The sequence below is a fragment of the Pseudopipra pipra genome, chromosome 7 (assembly GCF_036250125.1).
Source record: "Pseudopipra pipra isolate bDixPip1 chromosome 7, bDixPip1.hap1, whole genome shotgun sequence".
Lineage (NCBI taxonomy): Eukaryota > Metazoa > Chordata > Aves > Passeriformes > Pipridae > Pseudopipra > Pseudopipra pipra.
The window spans coordinates 19940597-19962349 of record NC_087555.1 but is presented as its reverse complement, the minus strand read 5'-3'; the positions used below and the strand labels follow the sequence as shown (position 1 = coordinate 19962349).

Genomic DNA, 21753 nt, shown 5'->3' with positions numbered 1-21753 from the left:
AGTGATATATCAGACAATGTTTAGGGGAAAATTTGACAGTATGTTCCTACAAGTAGGAATGAATTGAAGGGAGCATTGCTGATGTTTTATTTCATGGATAAACTGAGTTATAAAACTAATCTTTCAAATGTTACTTGAAACCTAAATTTCTGAAACATAACATGCATATGCATCTCAAAGCTAACAGATAGCCATTGCTGTAGAATATAGAGAATATAATGGGCATGAATCTGACATGCATTACAGCATTTCATTACTTCAGGAGAAAAACATCAGAGATCTTGCAGTTTGTTCAAACAAACCTTTCAACTTCTTTCTTCTCCCCACCAAAAGCAGCCACTGTTCTGATGGATGAGAGCACTTCATCAGCCACAGCTCCAGCTTTTGCATAAGCCTTTAATTCTCGTCCTGTTAGTTTTGCCACAGCCTACAAAAGCATGAGAAGTGCTGGTTACACCTGAACTGCAGGTACAGAGAAGGTCAGTGATAAGCAGTGGTGGCTGTCACACTGTGCTGTCTGCTCTGCACAAGGTCACCTCCTGCACTCCAAGCAGGCTTTTATTAGGCACGCTGCACACTTGAACACTCGTGTCTTCTAGTACTAGGGCACATACCTTTGTAGCATAGGTTTTGCAACAGCTCTCTGCCCCAGGTAGCTAGAAAAAGCAGCTGGCAACACCTGCTTTCCCTCCCTGCCTCTCTCTCTGCTGCTGTGCTTAAGCAGATTGCAGACTCAGGGTTTGTGCATAGGGGGAGGAAGGGGGAGCTTAAGTGGCCCTTCAGCCGCTGTGGCAGACCCTAGCTTCAGAAAGAAGAGGTAACTGTAGTGGTGGGGGAGGATGGAAACAGATGTTGCCCAAAACTGTGCTTTGTTTCTTGGACTGACAGCAAGCAGGCTCCTGCACAGCAGCCCAGAGCACACTGGATGCCAAAAGCTTACTTAAACTCAAAAAAAATGGATGAAAATATAGTCATGTACAATTCTACACAAAGATACCACATTGGCTTGAGAATGAGATAACATTAGAAAGTGTAAAGTGTCATTATTTACTTTCCCTCTTCCAATACCCTACTCCATGCATCTATTAGACACTTTTGGAGATAAGAAACCAGTCTAGATTAACCTTGGGTCTGTTTTCATCATGGTAAAAAAACAAAGACTTGGTCTGGAAAGGCTGGTAAGGAGGAAACACTTAACAGTAGGTCTGTGAAAGGAAAGAGATGGGTACAGAGAATTAACAGTGGAAAGGGGGAAAATTACAGACATAAAGGGGAATGAGCTCAGAAAGGTATTGCAAATGAAGGAAAAGCATCTGGGTTTTTTTTCATTCCCTGCCAGGATTCTGCTCTCCCACTTCACAGAGTCATTATTCATGTCATCTACTTGCAGCCAGCACAAGACGCTAAAGGAGAGCTGGAAGACAAGACATTAGTCAAGGTTATATTAGAGGTTTGATAGAAAAATGATAGCAAGCTCTTCCTGAAGCGAAAGAAATTAGATTCCCAGAGGGCTGAGCCCAACAAGAATGCAAAGGAGGAGCAGGAACTACCCAGCCCTGATGAGTGTGGTAGAGGAGGTGAGAGGGCAGTTTCCCTTTTCCCTGTCCTTTTTCTGCACAGTAACAGGAAGTTTGTAGGAAGTGGATGGAGAAGCAGAACAGGAACAACAGGGAGAAGGTGCAGCAGCTTCCAGGAGCAAGGACAGCTTGAGGTAATTTTGAGCAGTTATTTTCAACTATTTTAGGTTTCTGAAACTTGATTGTTCTCAAAAGCTGCCAATTTACATAGAGAAATCAAGTACCATGTCTTGTAACCATCTAAACCAGGTGTGCAGTAATAGAGAGAAGGTAAAGGCCAGGTTCTGATCTCAGCAATGATAATATCTATCCACAAGACCCACAAGAAGGTGTGCCTATACTCCCATCTCAGAAGCAGGATATGTCATTCTGAGAAAGCAACAGTGGGAGCAAAGCCCACCTCCCCTCCACACACCCTTTCCTTCCCCTCCTGTCCAGTGCTGCTGTGACCATAATCTGCCTCTCTTGACTTTAAAGGGGTGTAATAGACTTCACCAATCCTCACAGCTCCATGGCATGATCTTCCCTGCCTATCGTTCCTCAAAATGAACCTTTCCCAATTCACTTACCAAGCCATAGATAGCCGCTCCAAGCCCAAGCAAAGGGCTGACTGCAATGATAACCAAGGTTAATTTCCAGCCACTGACAAATCCCAGTAGGAATCCACACACAAAAGTGGTTATGCGCTGGATAAAGATTGCTGCTTGGTCAGCAATAGCCTCATTAATTTTGTTAACATCACTGGAAAAAAATAAAACAACAACAAAAATCAACAGACAATTGGTGAGCATACCTTTTGTTTGTGTTACAGGTCCTGGCCGCATTTGGCTTAGTTGCTTTTCCCTGGAGAGGGCCCTTCCTCATCCCTATTCTTTCACCATCAACCCTTACAAAGACCCTGGGTTACAGTGAGAAAGCCTTTGCAATGGCAGAAGGCTTTTAGACATGAATACTGCAGAGGTGATGGCATCCTTTCCCAAGAAAAGTTGCCCCGACAGCTGACTTATTCACTAGCTGGTTCTTACTACTCTGCCCACGCTGATTCCAAGGACAGGGCAGAGACATCCCAGCTGGATGCAGCTGTCTGATAATGGAAAAACAGCATAGCTGATATAGCATTCCTCACATCATGGGGCACTGAGAATGTACCATACTACCTTACCAAGGGGACAGGAAAGGGGAAGAGGGCTCTAACTCTCTTCTAGTTACACCTTCCACCACCTCCCAGTTCCTCCATCCATTCTGTAAGGTAGTTTATTCTCTAAATGAGAGAGTGGGAAAATCAAGGAGGGCTACTTTAACACTGGAGGCAGTGGGAAAACATGACAGTTCTATTACATGGAGGATAGTGGTGCAGCAGTTGGTATCATTCAACTCCTAGGCAGCTGCAGAGTTCATTTGTTCTCTCTTAGGCATTGCCAATACAGAAAAAATGTATTCAAGCAAAACACTCTTGGCTACTACCTCATCTCTGAGATTAGAAGAACTAGGAACTCCTGGAATAAACAGTAGCTCAGTACTACTGAGATTTAAAGTACAAAGTTGCAAGCTCATTGATACATCAAGTGAAATTACAGTCCTCTGTTGAAAAATGTAAGAGTGTTGAGTAGAAGAATCATGTCTGTATTTCTTCTGGCAAATGGTTTTGCAGTCAAGAAGCTTTCTGCAGGTCACAGGACAATGTTGTTCAAAACCAAGGGAACTGTGTTATTTATTAGACAAATACATGCTTAGTTCCTACTTTTTCCGAAGAAATTCTTCACAGCAACATAAGCTTGCCATTTATTCCTCATGAAAAGAACACCACAGAAAGTAATAGATACCGGTGAGTAAAGGCAAATAAAATCCCCTTCAGCTACAGAAAAATCTTCTGCAAATGTGACTATTACGCAGGCACAACTGAGAAGAACCATCTACAGTCGGCATATCCACCCCGCAGCTGCCTGCAGCCTGTAAACAGGAACTACTAAGGAGCAAGCCTTAAACTCTGTTTTTTTCAGGGCTAAATGTTTACCCAGGATAAGATGGTTTCTCCAACTGCCTTGTGTCCATATCTAAAGGTAAGAGCTTGTATCTTCTTTAGCAGAAGATTAAGCAAGGCTCACTCTTTCCTTTTAAAACCCAACAAAAGCAAAGTCATGCCCCTAATGTGATTTTCCTTTCTGAGAAGTGAGAGAGGGTTCAGATCAATGTCTTCAGACTCAGGGATTGTGCACTGACAGCCAAATTATAGATCATTCTGAAAGGACTGGGCACAGAAGGAGAAGGCAGGAGAAGACAAACAGGAAAAAAAAACCCTACCCCAAAACCCATCCAACCCCCCCCACACATTTACTGACAGACAAGGCACAAAAGGGAAATAATTGTGGCTTAATAGTTATGGCACTCAGTTCAAAGACGAGGGAGATAATCCATCTGGTTGCTACTCCCAGGAACATAGCTGTATTTGTATTAAAAGTTGTTTGTCAAATGCCTGATTTTTGGCACTCTCTGGTGTTTGGAAGGAATTACAAAATGTTTTCTATAGCATACATTTTTTTTCTAGATTACTTACTCAGAAATTCGGGTGTTCAGTTCTCCTACAGATGTACAGTCAAACCAGCCTATATCCATTCGCATTATTTTCCTGAAATAAGCTTTCCTGATTTTCTGTATCTGACGAGCTGCAGACATAACCCAAAAGCAGATCTGGGAAAAGCATAAAGTGGTTGATAAAATGCAGTAAAAAGTCCTTTTACTCCCAGCAAATGGGAAAATGCAATTTGGATAAAATGGGATAGAGCAATTTGGCTATTGATAAAATTACTATTCAGGTAAAATACATTCTGGCTACATAGACATGCTAGTTGTTTTGATCTTTAAATAATCCAGCAATTTTATATAGCCTGTGAATCAAGCATTTGTCACAGTTCTGGTAGGATGAGAGAAGAGGCAAGGTAAATTATTTATGCTGTTATGTGAATGTCATATGGACAAACTTTTTTCCATCTACAACTGCAAGTAGTACAGGGATGGCAGCCATCCTACCTCAGCAAAACTCTGGAATAGTTCTCAGGAAGGAGAATGACAAGTGATTTTTGTTATTATAAAAAACTTCCAAAGCAGTGAACCCTGAGCTTGTGACTCATCTCAGTCATAAGGACTGAACCATTACTACAGAATACATAGGGTGTGATTCTTCTCCAACACCAGTTTTACACAAGTATTGCTCTGTAACATCTCTGTAATAGAAACACAGGGCTCAATACAGTTGAGATGCCTGCTTGGAATCTGCATGCCCTTCAGCTGCTATTGTAGGAGGGCATGTGGATTCCATAGCAGCCACACTTGAGCAAGTATTGCTTGCGGTGTGGGTAAAACTTATCCTTTTGCAAAGGTATGCATGAACAAATCCAAGGAGCTCTCAAACTGACAGAGCTAACATATTTCAGATGATAGAATGCGAACTGAAAGCATCTGTTCTGCTCAAATAGGTAGCTAGCAGTTAAAAGGAATATAATTAACATAAACTTCATTATTTAGTGATTTAAACTTTGAAATCAAAATAGAAAAAAAGAATACTGACTTGGAGGTATCCTAACACGAGTATGGCACAACCAATTCCTGCGTAGTATCCTGCAAATCTGGTCATTTCTTGTTCAATATCCAGCAGCCTGAAAAAAAAGGGGGGGGAAAAAGTTAGCAATACTGTTTTAAATTTGATTTCTAGTCTGGTGTGTCCTCAGGTTAGAGTCAGGTCAGCCAGCAAATCAACTTGTTTTGCTAACAGAGGCTATCCCTATCAGGGGCTGGATTCCTTGCTCTGCCTGTTGCACAGGGCCAGGGAGCTGGCAGGGACCAGAAAATGCTCTGCCATCCTGCAGTCTCTGGGAAACCCCCCAGACTGCATGCTCCAAAAGAGCACAGGTGAGCAGGGGTTTCAGAGAAAAACTGCAAAACAAGTTTTCATTAGATGTTGAATGTGCTTGCTTTGTGCCATTATACCAGCTAATAACACTCAGATTTCAACATGGGGAGAAATGAGGGCTGCTAAAGTCAATTCAAATATTACTTCAAATATAAGTTTCTAATCTGAAATGATTATTTGTTTTTGTTACTCAAGTAGGAGTGTTAAATTACTCATAATATCAGTGAAGGGCATTGAATTGCTGCTTTTGCATTTAGGTTACTTTGAAATAGGCATTTAAGATTGTTTTAGGTTATTCTTTTAGACAACTTTTTAAAAACATCCTGCAGACAGCAAATTCTATTCCATTTACCCAAAATTTTGCACACAGAACTTTTAAGCCAAAAGGGAACACTATGAATCTGACTTGATCTCTTGCAAAAAGCAATCATGGAAGCAACTCAGCTGCCTGACACAGATATCCAGTACAATTTTTCATGTTTAATCAAGATCATGAAACAGATCCTCCTAGAAATTGTGCCAAGGCACACGATAAATAAGGAGGTGGCTGGTGACAGCCAACATGTCTTCACTGAGGGCAACTCCTGCCTGACAGATTTGGTGGCCTTCTATGATAGGGTTACAGCTTTGGTGGCTGAGGGAAGAGAGACTGACATCATCTACCCAGACTTGTGCAAAGCATTTGACGCTATCCCACATGACCCCCTTGTCTCTAAGCTGGAGAGAACGCAGATGGACCCCTTGGTGGATGAGTAATTGGCTGGATGGTCACACTCAAAGAGCTGCAGTCAACAGCTCAATGTCAAAGTGGAGACCTGTGATGAGTGGCATTCCTTAGGGGTTGGTATTGGCACCAGGGCTCTTTCAGATCTTTGCCAGTGACATAGACAGTGGGATTGAGGGCACCTTCAGCAAGTTTCCTGGTGACACCAAGCTGTGGGGTGTGATGGACATACAGGAGGGAAGGGATGCCATCCAGATGGACCTTGACAGGCTTGAGAGGTGGGACTGCGGGAACCTCATGAAGTTCAACAAGGCCGAATGTGAGAGGGCAATCTCAACCATAAATACAGGTGGGGCTGGGGCTGGACTGAGAGCTGCTCTGTGGAGAAGGGCTTGGACAGACTGGAGCAAGTAATTTGGCCCCAGTCACCTCTATCTAGGTATGTGAATCACTTCCATGTGCTTATAATTTCAAAGACCTTTAGAAAGTGACTTTTAATTCTAATTAAATATCTAATTAAGTGTGACTCAAAGATTAGAAAACTCTTGGAATGAAGCACTGAAAAATGACTTTTAGGAGAGGTTACAGGGTCAAACTTGGCTTTGACAGATGTGTATCTGAATGAATCATCTAGACTCCATTTATTATAGTTCATGGAAAGAAATAGGCTGTCTTACATGGTGGTTCATCTGACCTGCCTCAGAAATCCACCATAAGCTAATGAATTGTATTCTAGAAATGCTCATTTCTCTCAATGACAAGAGTTAACTAACTTGCTCAGAAGTCATCAGGCATTATAGGTCCTAACCTATAGTCCTAACCAGAATGACCAGAAGTCATTATTATCTATAGTGTAATCAGTAAAATAGATTATTGAATTCAGATATATAATAGGTATATCTGTTATCAGAACAATCATAATCAAAGAATATTCTTGCTGACATCTGTAGCTGAAAGATCAAGACCCAAGCTGACCTTCTGTCCCTCTAGATAATATCTCCAGCTCAGTAATAGGACTCTGTAATAAGAACCATGCCCCTTTTTTGCCTTATGAATAGAAAATGTAAGATTTAAAGGCTGAACAGGACCCTCAGTAGCAAGGCATTCTCTGACAAACTACAATAACAATGGAAAAGAAACAAATACATTCATTACTTACCCACATCTTACTGTGACATTCTTTTCATTCTGATGAATAGTACCATTAATCCACACTATGGTGTTATTTACACATGTCTTGTTTGGGTCTTTAAGCTCTTGCATTTCAATGTCATATTCAATAAATGTGTCTGCCATTGCACCAAACACAAGCAACACAGCTGGTTGGGCTATTCCATGAACAATAGCACAGAAACTACCAACGACCATCATTAAAATCTCAGTAGATGAAGCAAATCGAAACTAAAGAGAGAAGAAAAAATATGGTCTCTGCTGAGAGGCAGTCTTCATACTGCTTGTTTACTGATAAATCATTAATTAGGTGGATCAGATAAAAAAACATTCTCTTTAAACTTCAGAATTATCTTCAATACAAAAAGAAGACAAATCTCTTCAATCTAATCTAATTGCATCTGTGATTACAGCCTCATAAATTATTGAGCTCCATTTTAACATGTGAATGAATGTATTATCATGTAACATTAAGAGCTCAGTATTGTTCCACATGACCATCATTGCAGAAATTAGCTAAGAGATTAAGAATAGTAACCATAAATCATAGAGGGAGAGGGAAGGGAGGAAAAAGCCTTGGGGCATTATGCAGAGCCTCCAAATAGAGTTAGAGTTTCTCAAAAGTCTGAGGTGCTTTGGTGAAAATTCAGCTAAACATCCCAGAGCAAGTTCTCATAGTTAATATTCTAAAGCCTGTTGGCTGAGCCAGGCAGTTATGCACTGGCTTTAATCTGGGAGAAATGTATAGAAATATGACATAGTATGCAGCAAAAAAAGAGACTGAGCTAAATTCTATTACCTTACATTTGCTATGGGCTAAGAGTGTGCCCACGTGTAGCTGGTCACTTGGCAAAGATACAGTGATTTAAGTTACCTTTTTCATGATTTTTTGAAGTTTGATTCTCTGGTTGAAGTCAGGCACAAATATATAGTTTAAACTGTCCATATAGAATATCAGTTTCAAATGCTATACATTTTGAAATAGGAGAGTAAAGAGAAATCATAGCCTATTGAAGAACCTATCCAGGTTCTCTAGGTGCTACAATGTGTCTAAGAGAAGAAAGGGTGGAAATTTGAAGCACATATGGAAAAGGGACCTTAGGGCAAAGACAAGATACAGTGAAAAGCAGTTAACACAAAAGAGAAATAAATAAAAGGTCTTTCAAAAAAAAAAAAAAAAACACAAACACCAAAAAACACAAACCTGTAACACTACCACTGTTCTGCAAACCTTGCTCATAAGAAATCTAGGAATTCCTTTGTTTAAAAAAAACTCCACACAGAAAATGCACAGATATGTGGTATCTGGTCTCTCAGCACATCTGAGGCAAACATACTGTGTTAACCCACTGCACTTTAAATATCTCTGTAAAATTGCCTACGGAATTCAAACCTCTCTGCTTGAAAGAATAGCCTTCTCTGTGGACAGACTGTTCTCTCCACCCAACTAGAAGTTGAGATACTTAGCCAGGTACAGTACAATGAATGTAACTGCACTAGCCCAGTTTTACAGTCAGGACCATATTAGTCTGGACACATTACAGGCTAATTGCCCAGACTACGTCCAAAACAGAAGTAATAAGACCTCTTAGCTGCATGCTGCAGCTGCAGGGTTGGACATCTCTTCACTACATTAAATTTAAAATATATGTGCACCCCATGGAATTACATCAAAGGCCAGACATACTATATGTTATTGTGCATCCACAAGTTTCTATAGCTACCAAATCTTCTAATACACATGGAGCAATTACAAGGGAGCTAAATTATCTGCCAAATATCACACAGTAAATTTTTGGCAGAAGTAAGAATGAACCAAGGTCACCTAGATCCCTGTTTTGCATCTTACCTCATTTCCACGTATCTACCTGTAGATTTAATATAATGTTTTTCACAGGCAATTTTGACATAAACATCAATTATCAATACCAAACTGACAAGATGACAAAGGGTTCTATTAAATTCCCATTGAATTTATTGGCAGGATTTCAGGCCAAAAGATTTAATCCTTAAAAGTTTGGCTTAGTCACAGCTATTCCCCAAAACAACCATATTGGTTACTGTCACTTATTCTGCAGCACAATACACATCAAATATTTATAGCCATTGCTTTCGTTACCAGCTGAAAGAAGCCAACACGAACACTGTTTTCTTTCTTCTTTGATGACCTTTCAGAATAGAAAACATAAAATTATTAACTTATATTTTAGAACATATTTTGTTCTATACGCAAATATAAAGAATTGAACTTAACTCACTTTTCACTTTTCTTCTCTATAAAAGGTTCTTCATATATATAGAAATTCCTGGCAAAAAGGATAAGATTTTACATTATTACTTTTAGTCTCTTGGTTACTTCTCTGAAATTACATTTTGTTGAGACATCTTCCCCAGGTTTATACTTTGTTTTATAAACAGCTCCTCAAAATACTGTTGCTATAATGTGGATTGTGGGTTCTCTGAGGTCAGTGAGAGAAAAATCTACCATCAAAATTGTTGGCTAATCCTTTCTTTAAGAGAGACAAAAGTCCTGTATGTTCATATTGCCATAGTGCAATAGAATCTCTTATCCTATCATAGTTGAGTTGATTTTTTTTCCTCGGTGATCACATTTTGTATAATCAGTTAAATCAAAAGGACTAGTTGCACTGTTATGGATGGGATCCATACATAGCAAGTAGTCATCATCAGGTGTGTACATTCAGTGATGAATGAGTAGGGATATTCTATTTGTGGTGGGGTTGGGTTTTATTTGTTTCATTTGTTTTTATTTGGTTTTTAATGAAACAAATTAATTCAAGCTATATTTGTCATAAACTGTTTTTAGAAACCAGATCCTGGAAAGCCTGAAGGAAGCTTTCCTTCAGGTATGTAGGACCATATGTGTGTTATGTGTAAAAGTCCAACAGAAGTTGGGTTTGAAGATAAGTGGGAAGACATGGTAGACCTTGAATACTGGCTTGGTGCTCTCTTAGATGGGCAACCTGATAAAGACAAAAATTAAGAGATGCTCTAGCTTCTACATTTTAGAAGTAGCTCTCAGACCATGTACGCTGTGTCAGAAAGAGCTGGCTCAAATTATAGCACCCATTGTCCAGCCTGCCACAGAGTTGTCCAAAGATCTAGAAAAGAGCAGGGTCTTAATCCCATTTGGATCTCTGATTATAGCTGAAGGTCAAATTCTCTAAATCATTTCATATTTTAACTATCCGGAATTCTATGTTTAAATATTAATATCTGAGCTCAAATGAAGTGAGCAAATTCCTTTTGTTTTAAAACCTCACAGTTAAGCTTTAAAAGAAATTAATCGGGATTGATTAAAATTCCTGAAAAACTCATTTCTCAAGCTAAAAGCACTGAAGAAAGATAAATTCGAATATCAAAAACATTTTCAAAAGGAACACCATATTTTGCTGGTGTTTTTGTTTCTAAAGGTTTCCAAGACTGCTTTGGTCTACCTGTTTCAGTTGTATCAAATAAGGCAGTTCAGCTGCAAGAGAACAGCTTTTTCAAAAAAAAGTCATATATTTTGTCAGTGTGCCAATTTGATCCGATGACATTAACTTCTTTGAATATTCCTAGAAATATTGATTGTTCCGTTCGTGTACACGACTTACTCTGATTTCTTCAAGCTGTTACCTGTTAGGGAAAATAAATGCACAGTCTAGTTAATAATTATTGTTAAAGTACATAATCTTCTGTAGACATGTGAAATACAAACCCTAGAACCCCATGGGACCTGATCATTCCTAGGTTATAAACATCATATTCTCACTAATACATATAGAAACCAGGGATATGGTTTACACTAAATACATTATTCAGGACATTTGTCAAAAGTCAACTCCTTTTCATTGCAAACTGTTTGCTAATATTCAACTGGTTCACTTGGGAATGGTCTCATCAAGGAATACTACTCTAATGTCACTCCATGCATGCTTCCTGAAAGCAGGATTGGTAGCTCTTCAGTCTTGCCTTCTAACAACTTAGAGACTGCAAATCCTGTGGAAGAGGGGCAGTTGTGGCCCTGAAGAATACAATGAACCTGTTGCACTGATGTCTACTCTTGGGGCATTGTCTAGGGAACCACAGCTTAGAGAAATGGAATTATACTGCAAGACATAATTATGCTGTAAAGCAATTCCTTGGTCCCCAGAAAAGGTCTGGATTTAGCTCCCTTTCAAAAGATGTTGTGAAAGACATCATACCTGAAGTACAGCTTGTGTTGTCAGGGGCCCCAAAAAATGTCATCATAAGGTCTGATGTAGAAAAGATTTGCTGTACATCACTTGAGATGACAATTAATAAAGAGCTAGTTTTATACCTACATCACAATTTGGATAATCTAAGGGCACTTAGCATATGTACTTCGTTAATTTATGATGCATTTGCCAGCTCAACATCAGGTTCAGAACCATGGTTTGCTTTTCAAGCACTGCCTTCCTTTCTTCACATCTAGCGACACGTCACTGAGCATGTACAGGTCCGTCTCACAGAGTAAACACAGAGCAACTTTGCTTCAGAATTCACAGAGGGTGCAAAGAAAGTCACTGCAACCACAAATTTTGCCTCCATGATTTTTCTACCTAGGGAAAGAAGGTTTTTCCACTATCTCCAGGGTTTTGCATTTGCCAAGAACACAATGTTAGATGGAAACAGTCTGAGTTTGTAACTGAGGGAATAGCTGATTACATCTCCTTTTCGGGGTTAATAAGACAACTTTATGTTGCTTAACAAGCAGTCTATTGGTTTTATTCTGCTCCCTTTGTTACTTGGGGATGGTAACAAAAAAACTAAGAAATCGGAGGCAAACTCACTTGATAGGGCAAAAAACCACCCCAATTGTAAAAAGAGGAATAGTTATGGTCCCAGTAGAAAGTCTTTCGTCAAAATCCCACAACAAGTAATAGCAACAAGTATGTAAAATAAACTAGCAGACAAAAAATCAACTCTACAAGCCAGCAAGATAAATCTAAGCAAACTGGGAGTTCAAAGTAAGCTTCTGTCCCAGAAGCAGCATATATCCCCTCAACCTATTCACTCCCTTTTTGTCATCATTCCTGCCCACCTCGACACCCATATTGGGATCCACAATGCCCCTTGCATTGAAACTGCTGCTAGTTAGCAGCCTAAGTGAGAGGGTTTAAAAACAAAACAAAACACAGCAGGTGAGGTGAGTGGGGAGATCTGCAGTGCTACAAGCACACAGACAGCTGCTCATTCCAGCAAGGTGCAGAGCAGTGTGCTGGGGTATCAATATACACTGGGGAGAGAACACAATATTTCAGAAAACGTTCACATTGGGTCTTTTTACAATCATGAAGCTGACGTTGCTGCTGCTATGTTGGAGACTTCAAAATGAGCTGCAGAATCTAACATGCCAGAAAGATATTTGATGAGGATTGTTAAAAACCAAAGAAATTATCTGGCTAACACAGAGTGACAAAAGGTGGGAACGTAACACCTTCTGCACATGAAACTCTTGTTCAGTTTCTAATGTCATAGCAAAAAACTGCACATGTAGTGTCTTCTAATGGAACAGCTGCTTTTATGTTTGCAGGTATAACTCCATCTCTACAAAGATAACCACAATCAAGGCTTAGTCTAAGCTCAGACTGAATACTCTAAATGTATTCAGACTCTACTGTTACACCCACAGCAGTCCTATGAGACATCCTATTACCGATAAAAATTGGAAGGAAATCCCAAACCCAAGCAATGAATGATAATAGATTTGAAATACAGACTTCAGCTATGAAGTTTTCAAAATAGCAACAGACACCGCAGATCAAGTTATAACTGGGACACTACTGTTATATAGCAGAAAGAGAGGCTTGAAGAGGGCCCTCTTATTAAAAATCAGCCATAGGGTCTTGTAAAAGTATTTTATTTTGTGAAATTTCATTATCTACTTGGTTATGTGAAGAATTACGCTGTGTGCTGCAAGTTTTAACAAAAGGCAGCTGTATGGTTCCCAAGGAATGAAAAACGCTGAGGCTGGACTGCCTAAAACCTGAACTGTTGTCTAGGAAGGGGAAAAAAATCACTTCATCTCAGTCTAGTATGATTTGCTTTATTTTATTTTTGTTGGTGAAAAATAGTTCCAGCAGAGAGGCACTATCTTTCAACATGAGTCTTCAGTTTCCTGGAGGGGATCTGTCATAAAGTATTTCAAGGGAAATAAAACTGCATGCTCTCTATTACTATCCAGCTTGACTGTTCTAACAACACATCTGAATATTTAAAAGATAACCCAAGCTAAGAAAGCATCCCTCCTCCCCAAGCTGTTTTGTTCAGAGCTGACTCAAGAACACACATTTTGATGACAAAGCAGGTGAAATTGGGGTTGATTGTCACATTTGTAAATCCCAGTAAGGCCCTCATTTAGAACACAAGCTATTTCATGCATGGTTTTAAGCTTTTCACTCACAAATGTTTTTAATGAAAGTTTAAACACTTCCAGGATTAGGCTGCAGCTGTCATACATACAAAATGCATGTATGCTTAGGGAATCTGGTGATATTTGAGTACTGGAATGCTTTTGAGAACACTTTTTACTCTATGTGAGGAGCAAGTACATTGCCATTCATTGCAATTTATCTTCCACTGTGGGCTACTGTTTTGTTTTCCTTTGAACTTTACAATCTGTATAAATATTTAACACCCTCTTTTTTGATGGCTTTTCTCAAGTCATATAAACAGAACTGAAAATATTTAGCATTTTCTCTTCATGTTTCTCCTTGACTCATGCTGCATTTAGACTGGTAAAATGGACATTGCAAAGGAAAAATGGAAAAAAGGAGGACAAGCTCTGATGAGAAAAAGGAATGCAGATCTTCACTTATCATTAGTTTATAAGAATTATGCCTATTATAAGTATGACTACAAATAAAAGTGTTTGCTGAAAGAAACTATGGAAGACAGCACCTTTTTCTTTTTCACAATAAAAGCCTTTTACTTGTACACCAAAGAGCTGAGCATAAAAACCGATGTAGATACCTTGAAATTGTAAATATGTAAATATTGTCCATGAGTAGGGATTTTTATACATAGTTTTTTACAGAAAAGTTGTTTTGCAGGCAGCATACCCATAACAGCAGATACCACATAACTCTATATTTATTCCACAGTTTTCTTTGTATTCTGTAGACTATTTGCTTCACTTGGGCCACCCACCATCTATTTCACATGCTTTATAAAATAAGGAGGTGACTGAAGAATAAACTTCTTACATTTACCATCCAAGTCGAAAGCATAGTTATCCTCTCCCAATCTCTTGATGCTACGCAGAACAACTGGGTCAGACATGATGATTATTTACTTCAATCAGAAGCCCTGAAAAGAGACGGTGGGAGGGAGAGGAAGAATATCAGCATACATTTGTCTGTAAACATAAAACAATATTATGTTAAACTTCTACTTACCTCAGTTTTGCCCTCATGATCTCAGGACGATGTCTGGGATTAGAGCACTGATTACAGCACAAGTTATAACAGAACAGCTGTGACAGACTCAGTGAAACTACAGAGCAGAAAAACACCTCAGAGAAGAGGGCTCAACTCACCCCAGAGTGCAAAGCCTCTGACAGGCTTCAGTGCCTCCTGCCTTGAGTAGAGCTGTTCCTGGGGCTTGTCAGCCACTGCAAAGAGCCCTGTCCCCATTCATGGCTCTGTTAAATAAACTACTGCCTTTGTGTGGGTGACATCTGTAGGCAATAGAGTGAGATATTAACATGACAGGTCCTGCCTCACTTATAAGGGAGCAGCAGGCAGGAGACCTCCCCTGCCTTGTGCTGTCCCAGGTGTCAGCAGCCAGCAGGACCATGACAGGGGACAGCTGGGGGACAAGGGTGGATGGGGGGAGGCCCCAGAGCCACACCGACACCTGCATCATCACCACCACAGCAGCACTCCCACAGCTCTTGGCTACCAGACCTGCTCCTCTGGATAGTTTTATTCCTAACTATTCACACTGACATGCTGAATAGATGTCATACATGAGAAGAAATAAGAAGACGAAGTTAGTACTTCTTTGTTAAAGAAGCACTTCTGTGAGGCAAAATCTGCCAGTAGTTAGGCCTGGCATCCAAGATGGCGCCAGGGAAAAGTGCTGCAGAAGCCCTCCCCAAAACATGCCCTTTCACAGCCAAAGTCATCTCATCCACATCTTTGTTTAACGTAACGTGTCCCAAAACATAGTTACAATATCTTCTTCCAGTTTTCAAACATCAACATTTGCATGATTATACTTCTGTAAAAACCTCTCACAACCTCTCATTTCAGGCATATTGCAGTGCGTTCGGATAGCAAAACTTCTGTGTAAAAGACGCATTTCCATAGATTACTTGTGTTACACCACCTGACTTCCCAGCCAGCTGAGTTTCTACCTATTGAGCCCTCTAAAGGAACCGCTTATTTCCTTTTAATAGCATTAAAACTACCAAAATCCTTCATATTGGCAATAGCTGTGTGATTAGCTACAGTCAGGTAGTTCCTATAAGTGGGAAGGATTGAGAAGCAGATTGGCTTTGAAATTACCCAAGGATGAAGGAAATAAATTCATTCTTAGATCAAAGTGGAGCAACATAAGGATCTAGTCCAGTGGTTCAGGGTGCATATGTAACTTTTAATAATTTCACTTCCCATAATTGCCCAACCTTTCCTTTTTTTTTCTTTTCTCTCCAATTTGGCTTTCAAGAACCGCTGACTCCCAACTCCAACTCTTTTTACCCTTTTCCCCTGAATTTTATGTGTACATCCCTTGGCACATCACTAATACATCGCTAAGTCACACTGGAAAGACCAAACTCTCTTGAATAATTCTAAGCATCTAATGCAAAATTCAATTATTCTTATTTTAACTAATCTTAACTAACTTTAATGATCGAAGATGTCTGAAGCACTCCCCTGACAATTAGTGCTTCAGTATCCTTCTTGCTAACATATTTTTTTCCTAATGTATAATCTGAATATCTTACTTCTTGTGCACCAGGGAGATGAAACATAATATTCCTTTTCACTTTGTAAGTAGGCTGTATTTATTTTAATAATACTAGAAAGTCACCCTCTTCAGATAAAGAAAGCAAGTCATTCAATTTTCCTTGGTAGGGTATATTTCTTAAACATCTGACAATTTCCACTGGTCTCCTCTGGATTCTAGTACATCCTTAATGGAGTGATGAGTGCATAAGAGCACTACAGCACCAGTCTTACCAATACTGGACAAAGATTATTTCCCACGTCATGGATTATGTTCCTGTTCACACAACCCAGTATGACATTTGGGTTTTTAACAAAACTATCACATTGTTGATTCGCATTCATGTAGTCCACCATAGACACTAAATTTTTGCAAACAATTTGCTACAGAGTCAGTTGCTTTCCAAACTAGGTTTTCACATTTGATTAATCCTGCCTGATATTGCCCATATTTAATTGTACCTTACATCCTTCAGCCCATTTTACCTGTTTATTAAGGGGATTTTGACTTCTAGTGCCATTCTTCAGGAATATATGCAGAACATACCTGCAGTCTGTCCCACCTTTATGTCATGATTGAATTTAACAAGCGTATTCTCCATTGTGTAATCCACATAATTATCAATATTACTGGATTATACCATTAAAAATGCAGACCTCTGCAGAACTTCATTTAGCACACCCATTCATTTGGACACTGGTTCATTGATCACTACTCTATGGGTGTAGTTTTTCTTGTCTAAAAGTTTCTGAAGAGACAATCTACTCATCTGCTCATCAGTAAATTCTGACCCCCTCACATTTTGCGACCCCCTAAATTGTGACCCAAATTCTCTTCTTAAGTAAATGTGTAAAGCCAAAGAACTACTGCAATAGCAAAATGTCTGGCCAGGACTAAAATAGTTACTTAGAACATAAAATCACAGAAGCTTTTAATTAATCCCCACATACAAATGAAAAATTTACAATTTTAGTCATAATTTCTCCATTCTCTGAGACAGATGGCAAATGAGCTGAACAAGTTATGGTACTTCCTAAGTTAAAGTCTCTACCATGTGCAAATTTCCAAGTTCTCTTTCTGCTTCTGACCAGAAATAAAGGAAAACATCATCAACACATCACTGCTTCACATGGGATCTTATACAATTCATTAAATTTCAAATTCATTAAATTTCACAACAAACTTTGAGTTTGTATCAAACATATGGAAGAACGGCTTAATTTCCAGATTACATTATTCAGTTTATATTGAAATAAAGGGTTAATAATACCCAGCAGATACCAACTGCAACCATATTCTCATATTTTCTACTGCAACAAAATAGTTTGTCACAACAGTAATTTTAGTAGCAATTTGTTATTAAACGCGAAGGCATCATTTGCAGCTCTGTCTAGTACTGACTGCTTCACACTGCTTAGCACCCAAGTGATGTTACTGTATAAAGAAAGCTGAGCTACTACACAAACTGCTGGCTTTGCACTGAAATTAGTATAATGGGAAATGTCACCTGGATTTTGAACACGTGTTCTTCTGGAGTAAAGAAGCAATGTTCCTACCTGTTCTGCTATCAAAAGAAATCCAAACTCTAAGGGTGGGATTTACAAACACTTTTTAGCAGCTTTAAAATGCTTCATGACTCACAGAATTATAAATCTATTTAAATTAAATGATATAAACCACTTGAACCATCCTACTGACTGTGGATCCCAGTGAAAAGCCATGAAGTGGTTAAAAAGCCACCTCACTACAGTTCTGCTTCAGAAAGATAATGCATAATGTCATACTATAAAGCGATGAAGGCTCAAAAGTAAAGCAAAGCAAAGTCACTCTCTGCCTGTCCTTTTTCAGCTACTTGTTATTTGACTCTGCTACTATTATTCTACTCTGTATTTTAACACTATGAAATGTATTTTGTAACTGATTTTTTAAGCCCGAACGCTGACATAGTTCTAAACAGGAATAGTGGGGAAAAAACCCCAATAATTCATAGACTTGAAAAAGAATTCTAGTTACAAAGACTTGCTAGAGCTAAATTTTCTGGAATTATGTCACTTTTCCAATAAAATTATGACTGTCCCACATTTTTGAAAGGAAACATATTTTTCCTATTTTTTCTAAAGCTCAACACATCAAATACTATCCTGTCTGGTAGGCATCATTAATTAGCTCACTGAAACAGATTAGTATAGCAGATAAGCATGCTGTATTAAATTATTAAAATAACTTTCCTCAGTGTCTGAATGTTTAACTGGGGATCACTTAGAACATATTGAAAAATACTGTTGCTGATGTCTGCATTTAAAATGATAGTATAAGGCATTAGATTATTCTATCTACCTATGTGTGTGCAAAATACAACCTAGGAGCAGAGAATACCTCAGAAACTGCACTGAAGTGAAATAGCATCTTAACCTAGCCCAATACAGTATGGCTGCTGGATTTTTGATAGACAAAAATCTTTCAGGGACTCAAAATCTAGATTTAAATAAGTAATACTTGAAAAATTGTAACAAAGGAATATATCCTGTGAATGAAGCAACATTAGGACCTCATCCAAAGCCCACTACAATCTATTTCAAATAACCTCTTTATTCAGATTAAGATCTTTATTTAATATAAAGGGGAAGAAGGGAGAGAGAGAAAAACAGTGAAAATTGGCCCTGCAAGCACCGTTCTTCATGTTTCTTTAAACCTAGGTTCCTCAGATATAAATAATAGCATATAAGCAGAAAGATGTTTTGCTTCAAAATAAAACTTGAATGTCTTGTTCTTCAAACAGTTCTATTAAAACAAAACCTCCAAAATTTAAAAACAAAACAAAACAAACAAACAAGCAAAAAAAAAACCCAAAAAAACCCAAAAAAAACCAACGAAAAAAACAACCAAAAAAAAAAAAAAACCCAAGCCAAAAAAACCCCACTAACTTGCAAAGAGAATGCAGCATTTAGCTTAAATTGTCCCAAAGAAAAAAAAATACACGTACTTTTCAGTTCAGGAAGTTTCATCAGTTAACTCTGAAATATTAAACACAATAGATTTGTTACTCACCTGTGTCTGTGAAAAATCATAGAATCACAGACAAATTGCAAGGACCCTGCTCAATCAGTCAGTGAAGCTCCCAACCATTTCCCAGCATATTTTCATTATTCTAACCCATTTGTCAGAACTGAATTTTTAAATTGGGCATTGGCTATTTGCACCTGGGTCAATAACCACACGGTCACAATGTTCACAGTTCACTGACATCCAATGGAGTGTTTAAATTTGACTAATGCAATCTCACAACATAAAGTCAGGGCACTTGGAAAGCAATTATACTTGAGGAGACCAGACATTCCCTGGAAAACAATTCACAATGAATTATTATAGCATTATTTCATCAGCATTAGTATCAAATTACTTTATTTGCCAGGCAATAATTTTGTACACTATTATCCCTACTATAAATAGCAACACCAGCTGAATAACACAACAATTGGTTCAGAGATTAAGCCAAATTCACATTAAAAACTTGCTCAAAAGCTTTGTTTTCTAACCCACAGCTTCTAATTTTTTACAATTTTCCTTTGAAATTAAGATTTTACAGCCTGAGTAGTAGTGAATTCTAGTTGGAGATGAGCCCTCCACAGACTTTTCAATAAGGGACACTGATGAGGACAATGCTGTGACCTCAGACAATAATACCACAGAGTTTAGAGGCAAATGGCAGGCAGGGTTTAGTTCCTCTCTGAATTCAGTTCTTGCTACAGAGGGCCTTGACTGATAGGACAAGATAGAAAGACAGTGTTTTAGTCATAGTGACTGTCAGCTCTGCTTGAGTTGTCTGCGCCCTCAAACTTTCCATGATAAAGCCTCATGCCCAAAAGTGCATCACGATTAAATGCTAACCAGAACTCCAGTTTTCCTTGTTCAGCATCATTATTGTGTTCACAGTGACAGCATAACTAAATGCAAAACTGGTGTCTCTTCCCACCATCTGTCCCAATGAACAAAGCATAGCTTTGAGAATAACACTATCTGAGATAACGTCACAGTGATAATCATCTGCACCACCACAGCATAGAGCCAGAGGAAAAGAAAACAAGTTAATTGCAGTGCAGGGCATGGAAATGGAAAGGCTGAAACAAATTTAAGTGGTGGAGCAGATTTATTCACCTTTGACAGCTTCTTGAGGAGCAAGTTGGCCAAAGGTAATTCAAGGCCTTTGCTTTTCAAAGTACTTGAGCAGAGCTCACTTGCACTTGCACACAAAGTTATCCAGCACCTCCAGAAAAGATTTGGTTGGCCAAAGACAGAATATAATTTTAGCTTTACATAAATTACTTTGGTCTTCTCACATAAAAACTTCGCTCATCTAAGCATTCAGAAAATGTATGCAGAGTGTGTTCCAAACTGCTAATGAAGCAGGTTACGGCAGTGATGAATTGGAGCTAAGACCATAAGCTACTACAGCCCTTTTGAAGGGCTCTGCTCCCTCGTAAACCTCTGCTTCTATCAAATCATCCTTACAAAAAATCCTGAAGATTGATAAATTCTGACCTGACTTTATGACATCAGCCATAAAAATGAATCTCTGGTGAAAAATCACCCAAATCTGTGTATATCAAAAGGGAGAATATAAAGCACTCGGTTCTGGTCCCGCTCCCACACAGTCATCTTCATCTTTTATAGCTGCTAATGGAAAAATTAGCCAAATCCACTCCATCTCCTCAAGTCCTCTTGTACTTTGCTTCCTTTTGTCCTTTCCAAAGATCTTTAGCAAGGGTTCGACAAGGAAACCTCTTTTTTACACTTAGGAGCAAGACTTCTTTTGATGGCTTTTATCATTTTTACTGCAAACAAAAAGCTGTACCTTGATAAGAAATCCATTTCCTTTTTTTTTTCTCAATCAAACTACATTTATTCATACTGAAATGGGAATAGCAGACTCTTCCCTTACAGTGAAATCAGGAAAGTACCTAAGGGTACAATGGGGATGTTTCTGTGAACGTGACTTTCTCTTGTAAAAACTCTAAGTCGTTGACTTATGGGAGCAGACACCTCCAGGTAGAAGGTTGGCTCAAAGAAGGAAACAAACTAATTTCTTCTCTCATGGTCTAAATCACCATCAGAGGCACCAAGTCATAGTATGTTTATTTCTTGGTCACAAAAATATGCTATACTGAAACTAGAAAATACTTCCAGGAGTGGGTGCAGCAGGAAGGCCAGGATGTAGGCAGCAAGGGACTTACCTACCTCTAGCAACTTGTCTTGTTTCTATACTTAGCCTCTCACCATCTGCTCTTGGAAATTACCAGAAGCAGGACATGCACTTATTATCCCATTGATCCTACCCAAGTCTGGCAAGTAGTAAGGATTTCTTCTAAATTCCAAATCCTTCTGCAAGTAAAAATAGC

At 38.8% G+C, this 21753-nt stretch overlaps 1 protein-coding gene across 10 annotated transcripts in view; it reads right to left on the bottom strand.

The window, feature by feature from the left end:
- Window positions 1–21753, bottom strand: part of ABCB11 (ATP binding cassette subfamily B member 11) — a 54500-nt gene that overhangs the window by 21845 nt on the left and 10902 nt on the right. For 4 of the 10 annotated variants that reach the window (XM_064660952.1, XM_064660955.1, XM_064660959.1 and 1 more), the window contains exons 1-10: window positions 19406–20318; window positions 14611–14713; window positions 10996–11017; window positions 9637–9684; window positions 9498–9546; window positions 7368–7609; window positions 5143–5230; window positions 4132–4265; window positions 2147–2318; window positions 303–427 (exon numbers count right to left, since the gene is read on the bottom strand). In XM_064660952.1, the coding sequence (XP_064517022.1) occupies window positions 303–427; window positions 2147–2318; window positions 4132–4265; window positions 5143–5230; window positions 7368–7609; window positions 9498–9546; window positions 9637–9684; window positions 10996–11017; window positions 14611–14686 (956 nt within the window). In that variant the 5' untranslated portion in view covers window positions 14687–14713; window positions 19406–20318. The other 6 variants (XM_064660957.1, XM_064660961.1, XM_064660954.1 and 3 more) reach the window with 5 other exon arrangements.